The sequence below is a fragment of the Drosophila innubila genome, chromosome X (assembly GCF_004354385.1).
Source record: "Drosophila innubila isolate TH190305 chromosome X, UK_Dinn_1.0, whole genome shotgun sequence".
NCBI lineage: Eukaryota > Metazoa > Arthropoda > Insecta > Diptera > Drosophilidae > Drosophila > Drosophila innubila.
Window position 1 is genome coordinate 23,145,816 of NC_047626.1, and position 21,588 is coordinate 23,167,403.

The 21,588-nt window shown below is 43.1% G+C and overlaps 6 protein-coding genes across 7 annotated transcripts; 3 read left to right on the forward strand and 3 right to left on the reverse strand.

The window, feature by feature from the left end:
- Positions 1-345: 345 nt before the first annotated feature.
- LOC117781520 (annexin B11) lies at positions 346-4,970 on the reverse strand. Of its 2 annotated transcripts, XM_034618292.1 has the most exons (8): positions 4,842-4,970; positions 3,341-3,428; positions 2,472-3,107; positions 1,792-2,173; positions 1,499-1,728; positions 1,220-1,429; positions 1,087-1,155; positions 346-428 (listed from the first exon to the last, which is right to left on the reverse strand). In XM_034618292.1, exons 2-8 carry the CDS (start codon positions 3,350-3,352, stop codon positions 363-365), a joined length of 1,605 nt encoding a protein of 534 aa, XP_034474183.1. In that variant the 5' UTR covers positions 3,353-3,428; positions 4,842-4,970; the 3' UTR covers positions 346-362. The 2 variants fall into 2 exon arrangements, with proteins under 2 accessions (XP_034474183.1, XP_034474190.1); XM_034618299.1 differs by lacking the exon at positions 2,472-3,107.
- Positions 4,971-6,168: 1,198 nt separating this feature from the next.
- LOC117793538 (rab-like protein 3) lies at positions 6,169-7,368 on the forward strand. Its single transcript, XM_034633874.1, has 3 exons — positions 6,169-6,402; positions 6,457-6,951; positions 7,026-7,368. The coding sequence occupies exons 1-3, from the start codon at positions 6,363-6,365 to the stop codon at positions 7,301-7,303; spliced, it is 813 nt and encodes a 270-aa protein (XP_034489765.1). The 5' UTR covers positions 6,169-6,362; the 3' UTR covers positions 7,304-7,368.
- Positions 7,318-8,656, reverse strand: LOC117793537 (decapping nuclease DXO homolog). Its single transcript, XM_034633873.1, has 2 exons — positions 7,881-8,656; positions 7,318-7,824 (listed from the first exon to the last, which is right to left on the reverse strand). The coding sequence occupies exons 1-2, from the start codon at positions 8,576-8,578 to the stop codon at positions 7,377-7,379; spliced, it is 1,146 nt and encodes a 381-aa protein (XP_034489764.1). The 5' UTR covers positions 8,579-8,656; the 3' UTR covers positions 7,318-7,376.
- Positions 8,657-9,389: 733 nt separating this feature from the next.
- LOC117785045 (TM2 domain-containing protein almondex) lies at positions 9,390-10,610 on the forward strand. Its single transcript, XM_034622935.1, has one exon. The coding sequence runs from the start codon at positions 9,472-9,474 to the stop codon at positions 10,321-10,323; it is 852 nt and encodes a 283-aa protein (XP_034478826.1). The 5' UTR covers positions 9,390-9,471; the 3' UTR covers positions 10,324-10,610.
- Positions 10,611-10,970: 360 nt separating this feature from the next.
- Positions 10,971-13,240, reverse strand: LOC117793633 (la-related protein 7). Its single transcript, XM_034634000.1, has 2 exons — positions 12,874-13,240; positions 10,971-12,818 (listed from the first exon to the last, which is right to left on the reverse strand). Exons 1-2 carry the CDS (start codon positions 13,145-13,147, stop codon positions 11,194-11,196), a joined length of 1,899 nt encoding a protein of 632 aa, XP_034489891.1. The 5' UTR covers positions 13,148-13,240; the 3' UTR covers positions 10,971-11,193.
- A 296-nt stretch (positions 13,241-13,536) lies between these two features.
- LOC117792465 lies at positions 13,537-21,520 on the forward strand. Its single transcript, XM_034632626.1, has 7 exons — positions 13,537-14,004; positions 14,066-14,233; positions 14,301-14,475; positions 14,866-15,133; positions 15,274-19,708; positions 19,763-20,297; positions 20,989-21,520. Exons 1-7 carry the CDS (start codon positions 13,959-13,961, stop codon positions 21,098-21,100), a joined length of 5,739 nt encoding a protein of 1,912 aa, XP_034488517.1. The 5' UTR covers positions 13,537-13,958; the 3' UTR covers positions 21,101-21,520.
- The last annotated feature ends 68 nt before the right edge of the window (positions 21,521-21,588 follow it).

A 21,588-nucleotide genomic window follows, 5' to 3' on the forward strand; every position in this document is an offset into this window, starting at 1 on the left:
GTAATTTAATTCATAAATTGTTTCGTCTTTAATATAAATGCATTTGCATAACCTTTAGAGATTCGTCGAGGCACAAGAGTAGTTTTTGTTTATAAAGTTAGTTAATATTGTGCACTGGGATGTTTTATTAATACAATTCGAAATAGAATTGTATTCCTTATTAAGAATAGTATAATAATAATAAAAATAGTTACTTCATAGTCAACATACATCATAAAAATATACAAAAATACATAAGATATTTCAAAATACATAAGAAATAATTTACGCAATTTGCATCAATCAATTATTTCTCTTCGTTTTTTTTTTTTTTTTTTTTGGCTTTCCATTTTTATATTGTTTTTCCTCATGGGGCTGTCAAATTAAGATGAGCGTTGTTCTCCAACCAATGCGTACAGAGCGTGTTTGTAATGTCCGGAAGTATCGCCCTGTAATAAGTCAAAAATATATAAATATTAATATCCGCAATTACACTTACATATGTGTGTTCTATTTATATACATGTTATTTTTATTCAAGTTAAATATAAGATATATTTAACTGAGTTATTGCAGCAATCAATTTGATAATTTATTTATTTACTTATTGTCAGCTATGTATAAGCAGTCGACACACTTAAATTAAACTATGTAGATAAAAATTGTTAAAATAAAAACAAAATGTTGAATTGATAATAAATGTATAGTAAGAAAAAATTATGAATGTACAATTATCAAATATAAATAGTATTTGAGTTTTAAATTTGTAAAAATATTGGACTATAGAATTTATAAGTAAAGAATTCAGCTAAAAGTCGGAATTGTGATCGAGGTGACAAAGTATAAATAAATTTTTTGATGTTTCCTACAGCAGTTATATGTTCATATATTATTAACATTTATTCATCATATTTTTACTTTATGACATGATCATTTTTAACACAATTTTAAATTCCTGTGCATGGATACAATATGTTGAGTTCTTTAATTGATTCTAAAAAAATGTTTAGAGCTTTACAGATATTTCAACATATTGATCGATGCAATTGTTAATACAGATAAGTATATAGAGTAAAGTCAAAGCTTATCATTTAGTAATAGTTCTTACCTTGATCCAGCTCTTTAGCGATTTGCCATACAAACGCTCAAAAGCGGTCTTAATGTCTGCCAAATCAATCTGAAAAAATATATATAAAATGGTTATAACAATAGATAGGTAATTTAGATGATAGGAAAAATACCTCACAACGTGTAATTATGACACGAATCAACTGTTTGTCGTTGGTGCCAATGCCGGCCATGGATTTGTGCAAGCGCGATGCAAAGTATTCGGATTTGTTTGTGACGCACTTGTAGATGGCAATAAGACCCTCCATAATATCGCCAGAGAACTCCTTTTTGATCGCCTTCTCCAGGGAATGGCCAGTCATGTTCTCGTACTCTTGGAATATCTGTAAAATGAATAAGTTATACTCGTATCAAATACTGCAGTTGATTGGAAAGAGTTGATGCTGACTTACAAGTTTCAGCTGCTGATAGTTCCTTTGGCACAGGATCATATTGAACATGCTCTCGTCGGTGCCGACACGCAGTTCACCTGCCTTGAGCAGCTCCCTGGCATCATCTTTGGCCATGTTGACGTCAACTCGTCCACTTTCATCCCGCGCCGCCGTGCATAATGATGTGAGCAGGCGTTTAAAGTTGCCCGATGTTTCCGACTTAAGCTCCGATTCCAAATGTGCGCCGTATACTTTAAATAAATATACCGTCACATAAATATAAAGATATTGTAGTTATTTTGAATTATTCTTACAGCGCAAATATTGGTGTTTAATTGTATGAATTTCCATGTTGGAGAGCGTGCAAAGTATTTCGATGAGGACCTCCTCATCGGTGCCCAAGCCAGCCATTGCATCATTCAATTCGGCGCAATAATAATCGACAATTGGACGTAGGAGTCCAACCAGCAATTTCTCAAAATTGCCGCTCGTCTCCGATTTGATGTCTTCAATCAGATCCTTGCCAAAGTGAGTTTTATATTGACGCTGGATTTCCTGGCGTTGTTCATTATTACGACGACAGATGATCTCGATGAGCTTGTCCTCATCCGTGCCAAAGCCTTTCATTGCTTTGCGTAAATCGTGAGCATCTTTAACTGGATCGAATCCTTGAGCCGGCACCAATGTGGGTGTTCCCTAAATAAATACAAGTATCACAAAAAAAAATAAGTTATATGCTGGTTTATCGCCTGCTTTCACATCTGCATTGCAAAAGGTAAAAATGTCCAGTCAAAGTTAATGTGTTGTAACTGCCTGATAAATTTACAAGTCCTGGCGTTGCCACCTTGCGCTGTCAACAACATTTAAGGGGTACATGAGCAAAACGGACCAAACCGAACAGATTTATGCCTAGTGTTTAATTAATTTTATGAAATAAAGCATTGGGGTCCAGGGAGACACAAAGCCAGACATTTATATTGTTATATAGACGAACCTCTTTATGGGCTGTAAAGTGTTGATTGAGCGACCGCTGCACATGCATTTGACCATACCCTTGCCCTTGCCCTTGACCATGTCCATATCCATGGCCATGTTCATGCGAATGTGTGTGCGCATGCGCATGCGCTTGACCATGACCATAACCATGCCCTTGAGCATGATGACCAGAAGACTCATATCCATAGGGTGCTGACATGGCCGGTGTAAATCCACGATCAGCTGCATACGAAGTTGTATGCTGATTAAAATGATTTTGACCATGCTGTTGATGGTGTTGCTGGTGGTGATGATGATGTTGTTGTTGTTGTTGTTGTTGGTGGTGGTGCACATTTGGTGGATTATTGCTTGGATATGGATAGGGCGCTGATGTTGTTGTTGTTGTGGTAGGATATGGCGCATGCATTGGATAGGGAGCGCCATGTTGATTGGCATTTGGATATTGTTGTTGTTGTTGTGGTTGTTGGCCATATGGAGGCTGTGAAGTTGGATTTGGGGGGTATGGTGCATTATTCTGTTGCATCGGTGCGGTGGTTACCCAACCAACTCCAAACGGCACCTTAGGTTGCTCATTATTGGATGAATATGGTTGTTGTTGTTGTTGCTGTGGTGTTGATTGTGGCATTCCAGAACCCTATAAGAATTCGAAATACAATATATACATACATCAACTTATACTCCCAATACCGAATATGCCACAATCTCAAAAAAATATTCCCCACATTTGAAAATAAAGAGAACTCAGTAAAAACTTTTATTATATTTATATCTAGCGATATCTATGTATAAAATAGGTACCAAGGTCGTCTGTTCCGTATGTATGTTCATGCAAACTCAATAATAATAATAATAATTGTTTATACTTACGAATGGATACATTGTTTATGTTTTTCTTGACTTTTTGTTCTTGCGTCTGAGATTACTGAGTTAGGAGTAATTCCTGTGAGATTCAATACTGCAAAGAAAGACAGATAGAGAGAGAAAGTGTAGGGAAATTATTGTAGGGTATACATAAGTTGAGCATGACGGCTATGTTTATTTAGTTGTCACACCTTTGTATGACAACAAATACAGAGTAAATTTGGGTCACATTTTAAGAGCCATACATCGAGTATACAATGAGTGCGTAGGCAAGGAGGACGCCTATAAATTCATATAAAATTTTAACATTTCTATTACTTATTTCATATATAATATGTCATACAATAAATAAATTCATTTAAAATTTTATTTGCTGTCTGTCTAAATTGAATTATTGATATTCATTTAAAAGCAATTAGAGTTTAATTTTTTTTTGATGATCTTTTAGTTTTTCAGAGATTTGTTAAGTTTGACTCTGGAATAAATTTTTGTTGACTGGGAATATCTCAACCCTCTTGTCGCAAAGCTAGCTACGCCCTTGCGAATACATATATTAATATTACATTAATAATTAGCCCCAAGTCCAACCTCCGTAAACGCGGCTCGTAACTATGAAACGTTGTTGTGAAATCGGTAATTTCCCAAATGTCCCAAACCCAATTTGTCTGGGGCAAAAACAACGAATGCGTCATCATCGACATTCGGCGTGGCCACGTTTTCAACGAAGACGCCCTTTTTGTTGGTATAGTATAGTATACATATAGTATGTCTATAGACACAGTATCATATGATGACATGCGTAGAAAAGCCGAAAGATGATAACCCCATTTGCATAATTACGCATTTGCCAATATATGTATGTATAACGTTTTCATACAATATTCTTGTGCGATATTATTGTTTAAATTATAAGAATGTAGTTCACTTGTTCTCAGTAATAGCTGATGAATCATCTTACATGCTGAGATGCTGAATCTCACCTAGTACATGTGTATGTGTTGCGAAATATATATTTATATTTAAATACAATTATATATGGAACATGTGACTAATATAATTAACTTTATCTAAGTGGTCCTCGTAATTATTTCCTATTATACAGAATCAACAGATGGGTGCATGTTGCACGCAAATATCTGCAAGTACACACACAGATACAGTCACATATGTATATGTGTGTATATTTCACACATATAATCATAAATGGGTACACGTATAAACAAACGAAAGTTTTCAATTGTTATACATAGAAAAATATGTACATAAGAAATTATGCAGACACATATGCTCGCTTATATGTATGCTTATGGTTTTCTCAAGACTTCGGGCACTTTTATATACTTTGTGGATACCATAATCATTTTATCGCACTTATAATTAGTTGGCACATTGATCGTTTCTCTTGTTCCTTGTCGGTCACTACGTTAAATTAGTTGATAACTTCAAAGCAAGACCGAAAACAATTTCCTATTGTGTGTAGTAAATAAGCGCATAAATGTATAATTACTTTAAGTATCAAGTCGTACGTTATGTACGTGTACTGTGTACTGTGTATAGCGTTGAACTACCGTGTTATCAACTGAGCGAACAATTACTGACTGAGCGGCAAAACAGCCTGTTGCTATAATATATCGATTCTCATTTATCGATGTAGCAGAAACTATTGTAGTCAGTGCTGCTAACTTTTTAGAGTAGAAATAGATGTTTCTGGCCGGAGAGCATCTAAATTTGTTTTTGCGTGCACTTTTGCATAGTTTTAGAAAAAACTTTAATAGCAAAACATAGCAGAATATATTTTGAAAATAGCCCGATTTCCGTATTATAGCAATTTACAAATTTTCCTTGAAATCGAACTTTAAAATAGTCAGAGCTAGCTATAAAATAGCTAAGTTGGCAACAGTGCATCAGCTGCTGCATGTTATACCCGACAGCTTTTGATAGCGTAACGACTAGCGCGCAAGCAGTAGAGTGAGAGAGAGAGGAGATGTACATATTCATTGTAAAAAAAATTAATTAAATTTTATAAAAACAGTGAAAAGGATTAAGTTGTATTGTTTTTTTCTATTGACCACACAGTAGTTGTACAAACTAGTTAACAGCAAAAACGGCATATAAGCTTGCCCGTATTTTCGGTCAATTTGCTTGCTTTTGATGCCACGACAAACAAAACAACAAAACAATTCAAAATATGAATAATCGTGTACGCATTGTTGTGGTTGGCGATTTAGGTTATTATAATTAGATTCAATATTTGTTGTATGTGACAAATGCAATTATTTTAGGAGTCAGCAAGACCTGCTTAACGCATTTGATTGCGCACAATGAATCGCTGATAAGGCCGGGATGGACTGTTGGCTGCAATATTCAGGTGAAGATTCACGAGTTCAAGGCGGGCACCGTCCGCCAATGTCCCTACTTTATTAAGTTTTTCGACATTGTTCGACCTGTTGCTATAATATATCGATTCTCATTCATCGATGTAGCAGAAACGACTGTAGTCAGTGCTGCCAACTTTTTAGAGTAAAAATAGATGTTTCTGGCCGAAAAGCACCTATAGTTGTTTTTGCGTGCACTTTTGCATAGTTTTAGAAACAACTTTAATAGCAAAACATAGCCGATTATATTTTAAAAATAGCCCGATTTCCGTCTAATAGCAATTTAAAAATTTTCCTTGAGATCGAACTTTAAAAATAGTCAGAGCTAGCTATAAAAGGCTAAGTTGGCAACAGTGCATCAGCTGATCAGCTGTTGCATGTTATACCCGACAGCTTCTGATAGCGTAACGACTAGCGCGCAAGCAGTAGAGTGAGAGAGAGGAGATGTACATATTCATTGTAAAAAAAAATAAATTTAACTTAAAAAAAAACACTGCAAAGGATTAAGTTGTATTGTTTTATACGTATTTTTTTTCTATTGGCCACACAGTAGCTGTACAAATTAGCTGTCAACTGCAAAAACGGCAAAAAAGCTTGCCCGTATTTTGGGTCAATTTGCTTGCTGTTGATGCCACGACAAAACAATACAAAATATGAATAATCGTGTACGCATTGTTGTGGTTGGCGATTCAGGTTATTACAATTAGATTCAATATTTGTTGTATGTGACAAATGCATTTATTTTAGGAGTCGGCAAGACCTGCTTAACGCATTTGATTGCGCACAATGAATCGCTGATAAGGCCGGGATGGACTGTTGGCTGCAATATTCAGGTGAAGATTCACGAGTTCAAGGAGGGCACCGTCCGCCAATGTCCCTACTTTATTGAGTTGTTCGACATTGGTGGTTCGCTGAGCCACAAGAATACGCGAAGTGTCTTCTATTCGGGTATACACGGTGTGATATTGGTACACGATCTGACCAATGGCAAGTCACAGGAGCAGCTGCTCGACTGGCTCTACGAGATTGTGAACAAGGAGGGCAAGGATACGTACAAAAGTCGCGGCACCTCAATGCCGCCATCGCCACTCCCTAACTATCCAACGGATGCACATATGCGTTTCGATCTCGAGGAATTTCTTGGCGCCACACAAATTCCCATACTTGTTATGGGCACCAAACTGGATCTAATCGATGAGAAACGTCACCCCAAGACGGCTGTCAAGAAATCTGGTGGCATAGGTGAGTAACAGTACTCCAGCTCAAAAGATATCCTTATATTTACAACTGTGTTGCCTTATTTGCTTATTTGCCAGCGGACAAATGTGGTGCCGAGGAAATCTGGCTTAATTGTCGGGACACACGCAGTCTGGCTGCTGGAACAACCGATGCTGTCAAGTTGTCCCGCTTCTTCGACTGTGTCATCGAGAAGCGGGAAAGTTGCGGCTCTGCCACACATATTGTGGGTTCCAGTGCGACCGACAGACGGCGACCGGTCACCAGCTCACAGCCCACAAGTCCAGAGTATTCGATCTATTCCAAAATGGGAACCGACAGCTTTGTACCCCTGCTGGAAACAAGCGATCTTAAGTGATACAAATCCATGTAAACATTAGGTCTTAATTTCTATATTTTAAGTATAATTATACACTATTTGCCTAATGCTGTTAAGTCTCTCCCCGGAAAAGTTGTCGATACCAATTGGGTAACATTGGCGGTCGATGCGTGCCCTGGAGCACTGTATACAGTACTTGACCCTCATTCGCAATGTAGTCTAGCATGACGACTGGAGGATCATTTGGATCGTCAATGTGCTCTATTAATGACTTCAGTTCGTGCAGGAAATTTGAGAGGAATGTGACCACGGCTGCTGGACTCCAAGGCTTTTGACGATGCATTTCGGTAACGTTGTATTCCTTGATGTCATGGAGCAGCCCCTGATTATCTCTCAGGCCCGCCAGGATAGTGCGAATGCCAACCAAGTAGGATTGACACCACCAGTTCAGGGATTTGTAATTATCAAATGAGCGCTGTTGATTCCGATTCAACTGATGGGCGGTCGTCTTAAGTTCCACAAACTCAACGGATCTCAGCTGTTCTGGTTTGTCCAGGTCACTGAAAAACAGTGTTTTCATTAGTTATGCATATTTCATTTGATTTTCAGTACCTACACGATGACGTCGCTTTTCATTCCGTCCATTTCGGCGCCGTATAACAGATTCATCCCGTTAAGTTTACAACGATAGACGCAGGCAAATTCTTTGGCCTCAATTACGGGAACATTTGTTTTGGGCGGAATGTTGGGCGTATCTGTGGTGCAATACTGCTCGAACTTGAATCCCCAGGAGCACATGTCCAACTGCCTCTGTGTCATCTGTTCGCGGTCAATGCGATCCGCCTCCGTTTCCACCTTGGCTATGTAAATGGTATCATTCAGTCGTGTTGCCATCAGCTTATAGTCCTTTTGTTTCTCGTAGGGCGTGCACATGATCAGGCGTAGAATGCCACGAAAGGTAACAAAGTCATTGTCCAGCCTCAATTGGCCATTGGATGACTTGACCAAAAGCTCTTGATGATTATAAATGTACTGGCAAAACTGATAAATGTCATGGTACTCATGTTGAGCAACCTTCCGTTGTACGTTCTCAATGCCCGCATTAAGATTCAGGGGCAACGTATTTCGAGGCGGCAAAAAAAGATAGGTGGCATTACTTGCATCATCCTGGAACTCCCTGGCCTCGTTAATGCTGTAAAAGCCAATTGGCTGGGGACGGCTTAGGTTTGGAAAAGCGCCAGCAAATTGGGCGGCCAATTTATGCAGACGGACGTTTAAATGCAAAGCCCCATCACACTTTGTAGCGCCACTCATTTTTTATTATTTCCTTCAGAAAGGGTTTAATAATATTCCCGTTGGCTTGTTTGTTGATTGTTGACACTACAGGTGTATCGAATCACAGTTGCCAACTTAGCTATTTTATAGTTAGATCTGGTTATCTGCTAGAAAAATTTCAAAATTGCTATTAGAGGAATATCTGGCTATTTATACCCTGAGCCCATTGAAAATGGTAAAAAATAGGGTATGTGTTTGGCAGAATGTATGTAACAGCTACAAGGGGGCGTTGCAGACTTCCCAAAGTATCAGTATCTTGATCAGGAACAACAGTCGAGTCGATTGAGCCATGTCTATCCGTCCATCTGTTTGAACGCATCGATCTTAAGGACCATAAGAGCTATAGACTTCAAACTTGGTAAGTAGGTTCCGGGATACCGTACGCATATCAAGTTTGTTTTATTTTTTTTGATCAGACCTCTATATCATATAGCTGCCATAGGAACGATAGATCGAAAATGAAGAATTTTTGTTAGAACTTTGTCGATTTTTTTTGTACATTTTGTTTTAGAATTAAATTTGTTACTTCTCTCCCCTTGAGGTGACGAACTTATTTTATCTTAACTTATTTTATCTAATTTGGAATTTTAAATTTTGATCAAATTATTCATTTGTTGCAAAGTTACTGCATTTTGAAATTTGCATTCAAAAATTTAAAATTTCCAGTGTGAAGTTTGCTCATCAAAAATTGAACTACTGAACTAAATCCTTCAATTGAACTACGATGAACAACTCTAATATCTATCGTATATCGATATATTGTTGTATAGCATCGATAAGATGAATTTTCGATAGCACCAAAACATCTGATTCAGTTGAGAGACATTTGTTGGCTTGGTCACGAAAAGATTGCAGGAGATTCACCAGCAAACATGAGACAACAGCGACAGTGCATTGTTGTGAATATGCGTTCGGCGATAGCGTTAATCGTCATATTCGTGTTGACCGGCATTAAGAACAGTGAAACGGCCAGCGGAGGCAATCAAATGGATCTGACGGATGCCAAAAGTGATCAGCGCAAGGACAACAGCAATGCTGGCATCAACAACAACAACAACAATAATAATAATAACAATAATGAGAATGAAGTATTTGTGCCAGCACTGGCCAACATGGCCAGCAAGTCATCATCATCATCATCATCAGTATCGGTTGTCGATAACAACAACAATGGCAACAGCACCACAAACATGATGTGTCCATTGGACAAGGAGACGCCCTGCGATCGTCTACAGTTCCCATGCATACGTTGCAGTTACAATTTCAACTGTCATTACGGACGGGATGTCAACATCACCTGCGAGCCTCTCAGCAATGTCCAGTGCCAGGGCGAGCGTTCGTTTCAACGCCTAATGAATTGTCGCTATTGTTACCAAACGGAGCTCTGGCAACAAAACTGTGAGCAACACGCCAATTGCAATTCGGCAGCTGAAAAATATTATCGCACCAATTGCACCGTCCAGCAGGATGTGCTGTGCCTCGGCAATCGTTCGTTTACACGGAATCTACGCTGCAACTGGACTCAGGGGTATCGATGGAGCACAGCACTCCTCATCAGCCTAACACTGGGCGGCTTTGGGGCCGATCGTTTCTATCTGGGCCATTGGCAGGAGGGTATTGGCAAACTGTTCAGCTTTGGCGGTCTTGGCGTCTGGACGATCATCGATGTACTCCTCATATCTATGCATTATCTTGGCCCAGCCGATGGCTCCCTTTATATTTAAATAACTATGATTAAGGATGAATAGTTGGTGATCACGTATAAATATTAATGTCGAACATTTAGGAAAATATCCCTAAGCAAATCCAGAAAAAAAACCATGCAAATTAAGGATATGTACATAAGCATCTCGATTAAAGTTCTAAGATTGTATATATATGCATGTAGTATATAAGATAAGACTGTCTATAACGCTAACTAATAATAATAACTAAATGTTATTAGCTAATCCTAGTAACATTAACTATTACTACATATGTATATATTTATAATAAACATGTAAAGCAATTTCGTGTTGTCAGCTTTGACTATAATTCCAGATATCGGTGCGCCAGTATACCAGGTTACTGGTATAGACACAATTTAGAATCTTCAATTAAAAAAACTTTTGTTTGTATAAAATGGATCAGTTTATTTATTTATTTAGGTCAACTAAAGTAGTCGACAAAATAAATTAAATACTCAATATAATATTAAAAAATTTATATTGAAAATAAAACTATAACAAAACTGAAAAAAGAAAAAAAATATGCGGGTGTTTAAAAAATTTAATTGATCCAAAATTTTCGGCTCAATGTCAATTAAATTTATAAGTTATTTGTATAATTTTAATGCTTCTATTTAATGAAAATTAAAAAAAGTTTTTTTTGCTACAATTAATGATAAAATACATTGATAATACATTGAATAATTGTATTACAATAAATTGTATTGGGAGGGAAGGAGGAGGAGGGACCGAGTTCTTAGTCTCCATTTTAATCAATTTTACAATTATCATATTTCGGCATAATTTCAGTTCCAGTTTGGATTCTTCGAATTGAAGCAAATTTACAATCATAAGTTAAGTTCTTTGTACAGTTTGGTAGACTCCGGGTTAGACATCAGCTGGAATGCTGATGATGGATGGATGATGAATGGGTTCGTTGGTGGCGCCACCAGGAGCTGCCACCTCATCGTCGGCATCGTCGAACTTGATGTGTTTGGCCAACAGTTTGGCAACCTTTTCACGTCCACGCTTCTGTTGGACGCGAACCTTTTTGGTTAGCTTCGCCTCCCGATCCTGTTCGATTTTGCGCCAATATTGAGTCTCGGACTGACCGCGCAGCACCTTGAGTTGCATTTCAGCACAGGTCAGCTGGCGGGTGAGCTCGTCGGCCGCGTTGGGCGTGGACATTCGCAGATGTGCCACTTGGTCGCCCTCCTTGATGTCCACATATTTGATTTCCGTGTATTGACGCATGTCCGCCTTGAAATCCTTTACATTGGCGCATGGCTCGTGCAGAGCACACTCCACAATCAAGCCGGGTTCGTATTTAAAGAGCGGCGAACGTTCCTGTGCCGCATCCTCGGCCCGCACGGGCATCTTGGTATCGTCGGCTTCGCTGCCACCAGCGCCATAGAAATTCATATTCATTTTGTGGACGCCCGCGTTCTTGTTGCGCTTGCGACGTTTCGGTGGCACCGCCACCTCCGCCGTGTCGCCGGCATCGCTGTGCGGTTCGGTTTCCTCGTGACCGCTGCCAGGGCCACTGTTGCAGCTGCCCTTGCCCTTCGACTCGACCAGCTGCTGTTGCTGTGCCTGCAACTGGGATTGCATCGTTGTGCTCTTGAGTGCCGGCTGCTGTCTGTCTGTCTGTGAGTTGCGCCACAATTTGCTCTTTGCCTCACTGATGATGCGACGCTGCAGATTGAGATACTTGTTCCGCATGCTGCACCAGCTGCTTTTTGGCAACACCTTCAGATCAATGGCGCTGGGTTCTATGTTCGGCTTGTGCTTGTCCACAACGATCCTCTTCTTTTGCTTGCGTCGGCGCTTTTGTTGTTTGGACGCCTCTTTGCTGTCATCGTTGTGATCATCTGTCTCGCTTTGCTGCGAGATTTCAGCATCGGTCGTTTCAATGCCGGATCCTGTTTCGCTTTGATCCTGCGCCTGCTCCAACTTGACACGTTTAGCTGCCACAGTTTCCTGTGCATCCTCCTTGTCGCCTTCACGCTTGATGGCCTGCTTGGATGTCACTGTTGATTCGACGCTTGCTTCTTGGACATCCGCGTTGCCGGCAACCTTCTGCTGTTGCTGGAACGAACGTATGCTGGCCAAGTCGGCGGGATCTGTGTGCTCCATCGATAGCACGCCCTGAACTTGGGCAAATGCTTTGACAGCCTTCTCCACGGATGCGCTCTGCTCAAACTCAATGAAGGCAAACTCCTTGATCTTTCGGGTGCCCGGATAATGCGGCAGTGACACATATGCCACAGCACCATACCGACTGAACACCTCCTTGAGCCAATCATGTGTTGCCGTACGCGGCAACGCCTCCACGTACAGCGTCTTATCGTTGACATCCCGCTGCACCGGCAGCGCTGTCTTCCGACGCACTTTCAGGCCACTCTCGTCCAGCTCCAACAGCTGCGAGTTGGACAACGATCTCGAGATTTGCTGCACATCCTGGGTGAGCGTCTTTATTTTGTTAAACGTTAAAAATATATCAAGCGGCACATCTATAAACAACAATAATAAATAACAAGAGAGAATTATTTTCGGCACGCCACTTACAAGGATCCTGCTCCACATAGCGACGCAGGAAGCGATCCTTGCTCAGATTCGCATCGCCAAAGTAAAATTCCATTTGTGCCCGTATGGAATTAAATAGATGGCGCTTTCGCTTGCGCCCTCCCCCACCATTATCACTTTTTGCCGGCGATGTTGTGCTAACATCTACCGCACCGACGCCTCTTGTTTCCGGCTGATCATTTCCGGTCTCGGCTTTATTTAATTTCTCCAACTCTTGGCCGTCACTTTTTTCGGTAACAACTGTTTTTGCCACCATTTGCGTTGATTCAAAACTTTTAAACTAAAAAAATGTATGAAAATGGAAACGTTGCCAGATATCTCAGGTGTGCAATTTTCCAGATGTTTACTAATTCGATAAGTATCGATTTGCCAGATATACTCAGACTGTACATCTTCAGGTGTGCAATATTTCGATAAGTATCGATGTTACCATGAAAAATTCAGTAGGTATCGATAGTGAAACTTTTTACATGGTTATTCAAAATACTATGTGAAGTTAGTGAACTATGTAAAATTTGTATGTTCAAATCGAATGCCTAATCATGGTTCGCCAGTACTCGAAACGCTTTTCAAATACCGTTTTTTATATCGATAGTTGCACAAACCATCGATAGCTCAGGATTCATAGCAGCTCTACAGCTTAACCTTTTGGCGGCAAACAGATGCTGTTGTTTTAGATGTTGTTGTACAGTGCGCAAATGCAAAAAAAAAAAAGCAAACTGCGCTATAAACAAATCCCTGATTCAGTTTGGTCAATTCTTGTACAAAATATAAATATAGGCTGTTAAGAGATAGTATGTAAAAGAAACAAAGATCGCAACAAAACTTGAACAACAGTATCGGCCAATAGGCATCGGCATTCACATTAGCATCGGCGAAAACAGAACAGCAGCAAAACAGACAACAAGCAGCAGCAGCAAAAAGCGGACAGCAGAAAAAAGCAGCGCAACACAAATAAACAAACCAAATAATTTTTTTGTGTTGTTATCATCGTTGTAAATATGTGTGAGAGTTGTACATGCTATTGCAATTGTACACACAACTAAATAAGTAAACAAGCAGACAAAATGGAATCAATTGTGCTGCATTCGGATATAGCGCGTCTTGTTCTGGGTAAGTCTGTGCAGACAATAAATTGCACAAGTTAATAACTAAATGAACACTTTATTTGCAGGCTATTTGGTTAATAATAATCTAAAACGTGCAGCACTGACGCTTTGTCGCACATCGCCACATCTGCATCAGGAGTTCGTTGCCTTCCGCCAGGGATTGCAGCCCCACAACTTTCTCAATGGCGGCCTCGAGGAGATGATACGCGAACATGTCAAAATCACCGGTTTAGGTATGCACATGAAGTCACATTCTATTGGTCATGTCAATTCAATATTTATCAAATCTCTTATTTACAGTGGCAAGCGCCATGCACAAACTGCCGCTGGAAAGACGCCTTCGTCTGCAGCAACTCAAGCTCTCTGAGCGCCTTGGCGAGCTGCTGAAACTGGACAAGTCAGCGTCCAGCAGTGCCAGAGACAGCACCTGTCACCGGAATGCAAACAACAATACACAACGCAAAAGGGAACGAATGTACGTAGATTCACTCCAAGAGCAAGCTTCTTTCAATTGTTATACTTGTTACTCGTTGGAGGGTGACAGACCCCTTAAAGTATATTTCTTCATAAATAGCCGAGTCAATTTAATAAGAAAAACTAGTAACTACACTACAAGAGCTAGAGACTCAAAAATCTATAGACAAATAGAAGCAAATTATCCCCAAGGAAAGAACTTCACCTCACTTACAGTTTTTACGATAGAAGTTTCTTTTTATATGATAAAGATCGGTTAAATATAAACAAAATTATGCCTGTGTTAAGTTTTTGATGTAAGTTGTAGTATACCATTGTAGTTAAAAATTCTAAGATGCCATTAGTATTTACATATATATTTACTTATAATCGACTTCTTTTATTTTCATAGGCGTGCGCTGTCGGATGAGGAACTGCCACTGAGCTGCAAGCGTTCGCGCCTGCTGGCACCACATTTGTACTGCAGCATGGACCGTTCCTGCCGCAATCTAAGCGAAGACAATGAATCGATGGAGAGTAGTACGGGCAGCGACATTAGCACTGGTCAAACGGACGATGGGCTAAGTTTCCCTGGACGTGGACCTAAGAATAATTCCACGCCACGCACGACCACTAGCAATGAGGCGGAGCTGATGATGCCCATGCCTCAGGCAATGCCGGTAGGAATAAATAACTATGTATTAGTCAGAGGCTGAAGATTGATTTGTTAATTTGTTTTTCCTTTTGAACTTACTCTTAACTTTATGCCAGTTGTTGTTAGTTTTTGTTTTTATACAACATTGTTTGCATTTATTTGCAGGAGCTGACGCAGGCCATCATGACCAATGAGGACTTTCAACAGAAGCTGCTGAACAACATAAACGTGGCCTTGCAATCGGTCACAGTGCATGCGCCGAGTGTGGATTCGATAAACGCGGAGTCGGTGCTAGATGATCTGGTCAAGAATATACTGGAGGCAACCGAGAAGGATCCCTCATTCGATCGTGTGCTGCAGGAGGTGGTGGGCATGGATACGTCACAAGCCGCAGAAGGATCAGGAGCAGCATCAGGAGCAACTGCAGGAGCAGGAGCAGGAACAGAAACAACTGCTGGAGCAACTGCAGCAATTGTAATAAATCCAGAGCCAGTGCCGCCACAGACGCCGCTCATCATACGGAATGCGGTTGCCTCGGCAAGTGCATCTGGGTCCGGATCCGGATCCGTGCCCGTGTCCGTCAATGGCGGAGGGGATGTGAATGTGGTGAATGGGAATGCCAATGCTGTGATACAAATGAATGCCAACAGCTCCATTGGCACACTGATTGATCCCAATTTCAGTATATCCAAATTGATAGTGCTCAATTCCAATGAGAGTGCACAGAAGCAACCACCGGCGTCTTCTGTGAATCTCAGCTTTACCAGCGAGAATCTCATTAATTTTGGCGATGGCAACGCTGCCATAACGGATGCGGATGCGAATGCGATTGGGAATCAGGTGTGCGTGGACGCCACCACTGGCCAGCTAACGTTTCCCATGTTCCTGTCCAATGAGGGATTGCTATCGCACTTGCCGTTCCTGGTCAACAATGAGTGGTTGGCCCAACAGCTGCGCTCCGATGTCTTTGCCAATGCAGATGTCTCACATATTGAGATACCGCTACCCGAGCCGATTACAGTGACTGCCAATCAATTGCCACCCAACTCAATAATCATCAACAGCGCGGTGAAGCAACCACCAGAGCCGCCCGTCCAGCTAATCGAGGAGGTGCAGCAGGCCAAGTCCAGTGCTCCTCCTTCACAGTTGGAGCGTTCGGGCAGCAAGCTGGGCAGTAACAATGCCGTGCCCGCCTCCCTGGACTCATCCCGTCTGGTGCTGGAACGTGTAACGCCCTCGACGGCGGGCATTGTGAATGTGAAGGCATTTCGGAGTCTGTCCACGCCACGAAAGCGCACATCGCATGTGCGCACCTTGAATTTCTCACCCAAGGCGGTCGCTCAATTGCAGAGCACACCCTTGTCCACGCGTCGTGCCCAGCAGCAGCTCCAGCGTCAGCAGCGACGCGTCAAGTTGAAGGCCTTGAAGGAGAAACAGGCGGAGCAGCTGGAGAAACCCATTGATGTGCAGCCGGAGAAGCCGATCATTATTAAAAATGTGGAAATTCTGCCCAATTTTGGCAGCACTCCGAGCACAGCAGCAAGAGCGGAAGTAGAACCCGTGGAAGTAGAAGAAAAAGGAGCAGGAGCCGCAGGAGGGGGAACGGTGGCAGGAGCATCTGCTGATTTGAGCGCTAATGAGAGCAACAGCTGTGTGCCGCCACTGTTCGCCATGGAGGAGGGTAGTAATCAGACGGTAATCAAGGCAGTTACCGCCGCCTCCAAGTCAAGTGCTCCCCTTGGAGCTGCCACGCCCAAACGCAAGCAGAAGCGACGTGCCGCCGTCAATGCCTGCAAACGCATCATCTCTCAGGCGGTGGATGAGAACCAGGTCGAGGCACAGCAGGATCCGCCGCCAGAGCGAGAGGTGGAACCGGAGCCGGAGCCGGACACATGTGCATCCACCTCCCACGATGAGAGCAAAGAGAATCAAAGTGGCATGGCAGAAGCATTGGCAGATGAGCACGAGGATTTGATGGCCGCCTGGCAGCGTCAATTGCATGGCTCCAGCACGGATTTGGAGCAGCGTCTGCGAGCGATTAATGCCCAGCGAATGGAGACGCAAAAGCCTCAACCACGTGTGCGTCGCAAGAAAAAGGCGTCGGCCACGCCCCTGGCGCCCAAGCAAAAGAAGCTTAAGATGCCGCCAAGTTGCAAGAAGATGTCAAAGAAGAAGCTGGAGAAGATGGGGCTGTCGGGGAACGGGGCTGGGGCTGAGGGTGAAGGGTTTAATATAAAGATAACGACGCCACAAAAGGTGAAGAGATCAATGGAGGCCAAGGAGGGGAAGCAACAAGTAAAGGGGATTAAAGAGGAGAAAACACAGCAAAAGCAGGAGGAGAAGGAGAAGCAGAAGGAAGTAGCACAACACGAGCAGCTACCGGAGCAGGAGCAGGGATCACAACTGCCTCTCAAGTCGGAGCAGGAGCCGCACAAGGACTCCACCGCCGATGCTGCGGTGCCCAGCATGTCGATGCTGCTGGAGACACCGTTTAAGGTGCTGCTAACGGAGCCAGAGGCGGAGATGGATGCGGATCAGGTGCCACCAACACCAGGACCAACATTAATGCCACCGCTAGCCACGCCCTATGCCAAGCTGCTGCCCTCCGCCTCGTTTCTGTTTGGCAGCGATACGAAGAGCATACTGGACACGCCCATGTTGACAGCAATCACGCCGGGCATGCGTCTGGGTACGCCATTTGGACATGCGCTTGGCACACCACATGGCAGCGCTGCCAAAACGGATTACTCCTCGGGCAGTTCGTATTATCGGCCGGATGAGGCGGAGCACACGGATACGAATGCGCAGTGCGCCTTGCAACCGGTGGATGTGCATGTGGATGCAGTGCAGCAGACGACAAAGTTGAGCAGCGCCTGCTTTGAGCTCCAGGCGGAACGTCTGCCCGTGGAGCCGATGGTGTTGCGGCGTGTGCGATCTTTTGGCACCGAGGCGGTGGACAGTGCTGAGGGAGCTGCCGCCGTGCTGCCCAATGTGGAGCAGTCAATGGTGGAGATAGCTCACTACAAGCTCGTCTCGGGCTTGCCCGATGCCGTTGTGGACAACTCGAGTAGCAGCAGCTGTGCCAGCAGTTCCAGCTGCTCGAGCAGCTCCAGTTCCTCGAGCAGCTCGAGCAGCAGTGCCAGCAACAGCAGTAACTCATCCGCTGGCACTGCCTCAGCTGCCTCCAGTCACATGGTCAACTCGGTGGTGCCGGCAAAGACGATGCAACTCTTGGATATGGAGAATCTGTCGGATATTAGCAGCACCGAGGATGAGGAATGGCTGAAGGCGGCTGCTGCCGCTGCACCACAGCATGCACCACCGCTGGCCATTGACAGTGAGCCGGCGCAGCTGGTGAGCCAGGATGGTGAGGTGCGTTATCCACTGCGAAATTGGTTGACCCCAAGTAAGGATGCAGCGGCTGTGGCGGCGGATACAAGTGGCGAAATGGCACCACCACCAGCACCACCTGCTCTGCCGTTGTCACCAGTGTCAGTACCTGCTCCTCCATCGTCACCACCAGCGCCGGCTCCACTGACGCCTCCTCCACCACCAGACCCACCTGCATCATCGTCTCCACCAACAGAGCCTACAGCACAACCAGTGTCAGCGGCCGAGGAGGCACTGAATCAACAATTGATATTGGAACAGCGTCGTCAGGATCTGGCCATGGTGCGGGAACGCGTCAAGGCAAAGGTTAAGCAACAGACGACACCAAAGCAGCGTCCCAGGAAGACCAGCAAGAAGCTAACGGCCATGCGCGAGACAGCCAACAAAGCGAATCCCACTTCTAATGCCCATAAATCACCCAAAAAGGAAGCAAAGCTCCCAGAGAAAACTGAGAAAGCAGCAGCGAAAGCGGGAACAGGAGCAGGCGAATCAGCTGGAGCAGGAGCAACTGGAGGAGTAACTGGAAAAGAGACAGCAGGAGCAAAAGCTAAAACAGCAGCTAAAGCCGGAACCGGAGCGGGTGAAGCAACTGCAGGAACAGCTGGACGAGGAGCAGCAACTGGCGTAGGAGCGAAAGGTAAAACAGCGACTGGAGGAACAGCAAGACCAAGAGCAGCTGGAGGAGGAGCAGCAGGTGGAAAAACTAAAGCAGCAGCTAAAGCAGGAAAAGGAGTGGGCGAAACAGCTGGAGGAACAGGAGCAAGAGCCAAAGCAGCGTCTAAGGCTGCAAAAGCAGCCATTGAAGCTGGATCAACTGAAGCAGAAACAGCTGAAGCAGCGAGCGCCACTGAAAGAGTAACTGAAGTAGCCGGAGCAGCAAGCACAGTCGAAGGAGCAGCAGTCGGAGCAGCACCTTCACTTGATTCTAACCAATCCAAAGACACGCCAAGTGAACCAATTCCCAGCAGTAGCCACAGCGGCTGCGGCAACGATCTCGATCCGGCGCTCCTCATGGCATTGAATCTGAGCGCCAAGAAGCAACAGCAGCAGCCAAAAACTGGACGCGTTGCATTGGAAATAGCGGCACAACCGGCGCCCACAACATTGGGCACGGGTCAGCGACGTGGGCGACCACCCAAGAAGCCAGTGAATGCGGAGCCAGCACTGAATAGCATGAGACGCTCCTCCCGCCTAATTGAAACCAAGTGTAGTAAGTGCATCGTTAAACTCGATAGAATAGATGCCAACAATCTTTTGATTCCAGTTGTGGCGCCGGAGGAGTCGCAATCCGCCAAGTCGTCGTCGAATGCCAAAGTGACCAAAAAGCCGGCCAAGAAACGTGCCGAGGCGCGTCTGGAAGCGACGCCCCCTCCACTGGCGACTCTCGCCGAGGCGCAAACAACGCAACAGTCGCCGGAGCAGACGTCCGCCTCCAATGTGGCCAGTGGCGACTTTGAGCTGGACATGTGCCGGAGCGTTAGCCATGTGGAGAACACCTACAGCTTTGCCTATGCCGACAGTGGCAGCCAACCAATGCAGCCTGTGCCCCGCCAGACTCCCAGCTACTTTGACAACTTCCAAATGCGCATCATGGTGGACAGCGGCGAGATGCACACCATCCGCATCACGAGTCCACAGCTGCTCTACCAGACGCCCAATGCTGGCGAGGACAGTGCTGGCCATGCTGCCTCCATAAGAAACATACCCAAGAAACGGAAACCCGTGGCGTCATCCACGCCGCTGACCAGAAATGCCGAGTGTGAGGAGCGGGATGATAACGATGCGGAGGTGGCAACAATGTAAGTGCGCGAACAGATGGAGAAGGAGATGAAGATGCAGATCAAGAGGGAGCGGGATAAGGTGATGGAGATAGAGATGGAGAAGATGAGGAATATATATGTAGATATAGATGACAGCTCTTTGAGGGGCAGAGACAGAGATGGAAATAAGGATAATGATGGAGCGGGAGATAAAGATATAGATTGAAATTTAAATACAGACATTGATGAGGATCAGCGGTTATCCTTTGTCCTTTGCAAATTGATATCACAGTTTTGCGATTTTCAAAAGAGCATCAACACACAGCAAAGGCTCTGCTTCGAGTCACAAATAATTTCAGCTGATGTTGTAGATGTTTTGTACAGCTCAATTCACAATTTAAAGTTAAACAGATATAAGTGAAAATAAAGATGTAGTAAAAGATAGAGATATATAGTAAGTTACAGATATGGATAAACAGATGAAAATAATTTAAAAAAGTACGCAAGTTATTTAAGGATAGAGTCAACTTCTAGGATGTCGTATTAACTCCTCTTTTAAACACTACATTGACCCATCTCTCATCTCAAAAGCATTTCTTGAATATGTATATAGAGTTGTCTCGCTCTAGCTGATGCTGATCATAAAAAACGTACTATTTCGAGATTGTTTTAATTGAATTAATCTAAGGTGCAACTTAATAATACTATATTAATTATTTTTGCTTTGCAGCAATACGCCCATGAAGTCGAACCCTGGCGAGGATCTGGCGATGGAGCCCCATGATGCCGGTGTACAGATCGAGGATATCGAATCGATACTTTCTCATTTGCACGGTACCTAAAAGAAAGAAAAAAAAACGGATGCAAACAATATAAAAATTTTGTGTTTCACAATGAATTGAACCAGTTTTGTTTATACTTATAAATACGAAATAGTTTTGTATGTTTTTTTTTTTTACTGATCTTGATTAAAAATAACATAGGTTTATTTATGTATTCCACGTATTCTAAGGTACGTACGTTTGTTAAAGCTTTAGTTTAGTATTTTAACGGCTATACAAAATATCAAAAAAAAAAAAAAATACAAACCAAAAATATCTTTCTTACGAAGACTTTGGTTTTCGAATCAAGTATATGAATTCTATGTATCTATATGTAAATAGAGCCATGCATTAAGTATTACCTGCTCCAAGAATAGTCCTGGTAATAAACCTAATTGCTTGACTTTGAATAAAAAAATAATATGATTTTGTTTATGATAATCTTGCTTACTTCTCTATTTTTCATGAGTACGAGTATCTGATTTTGTTTATATCACATACCGATTGAT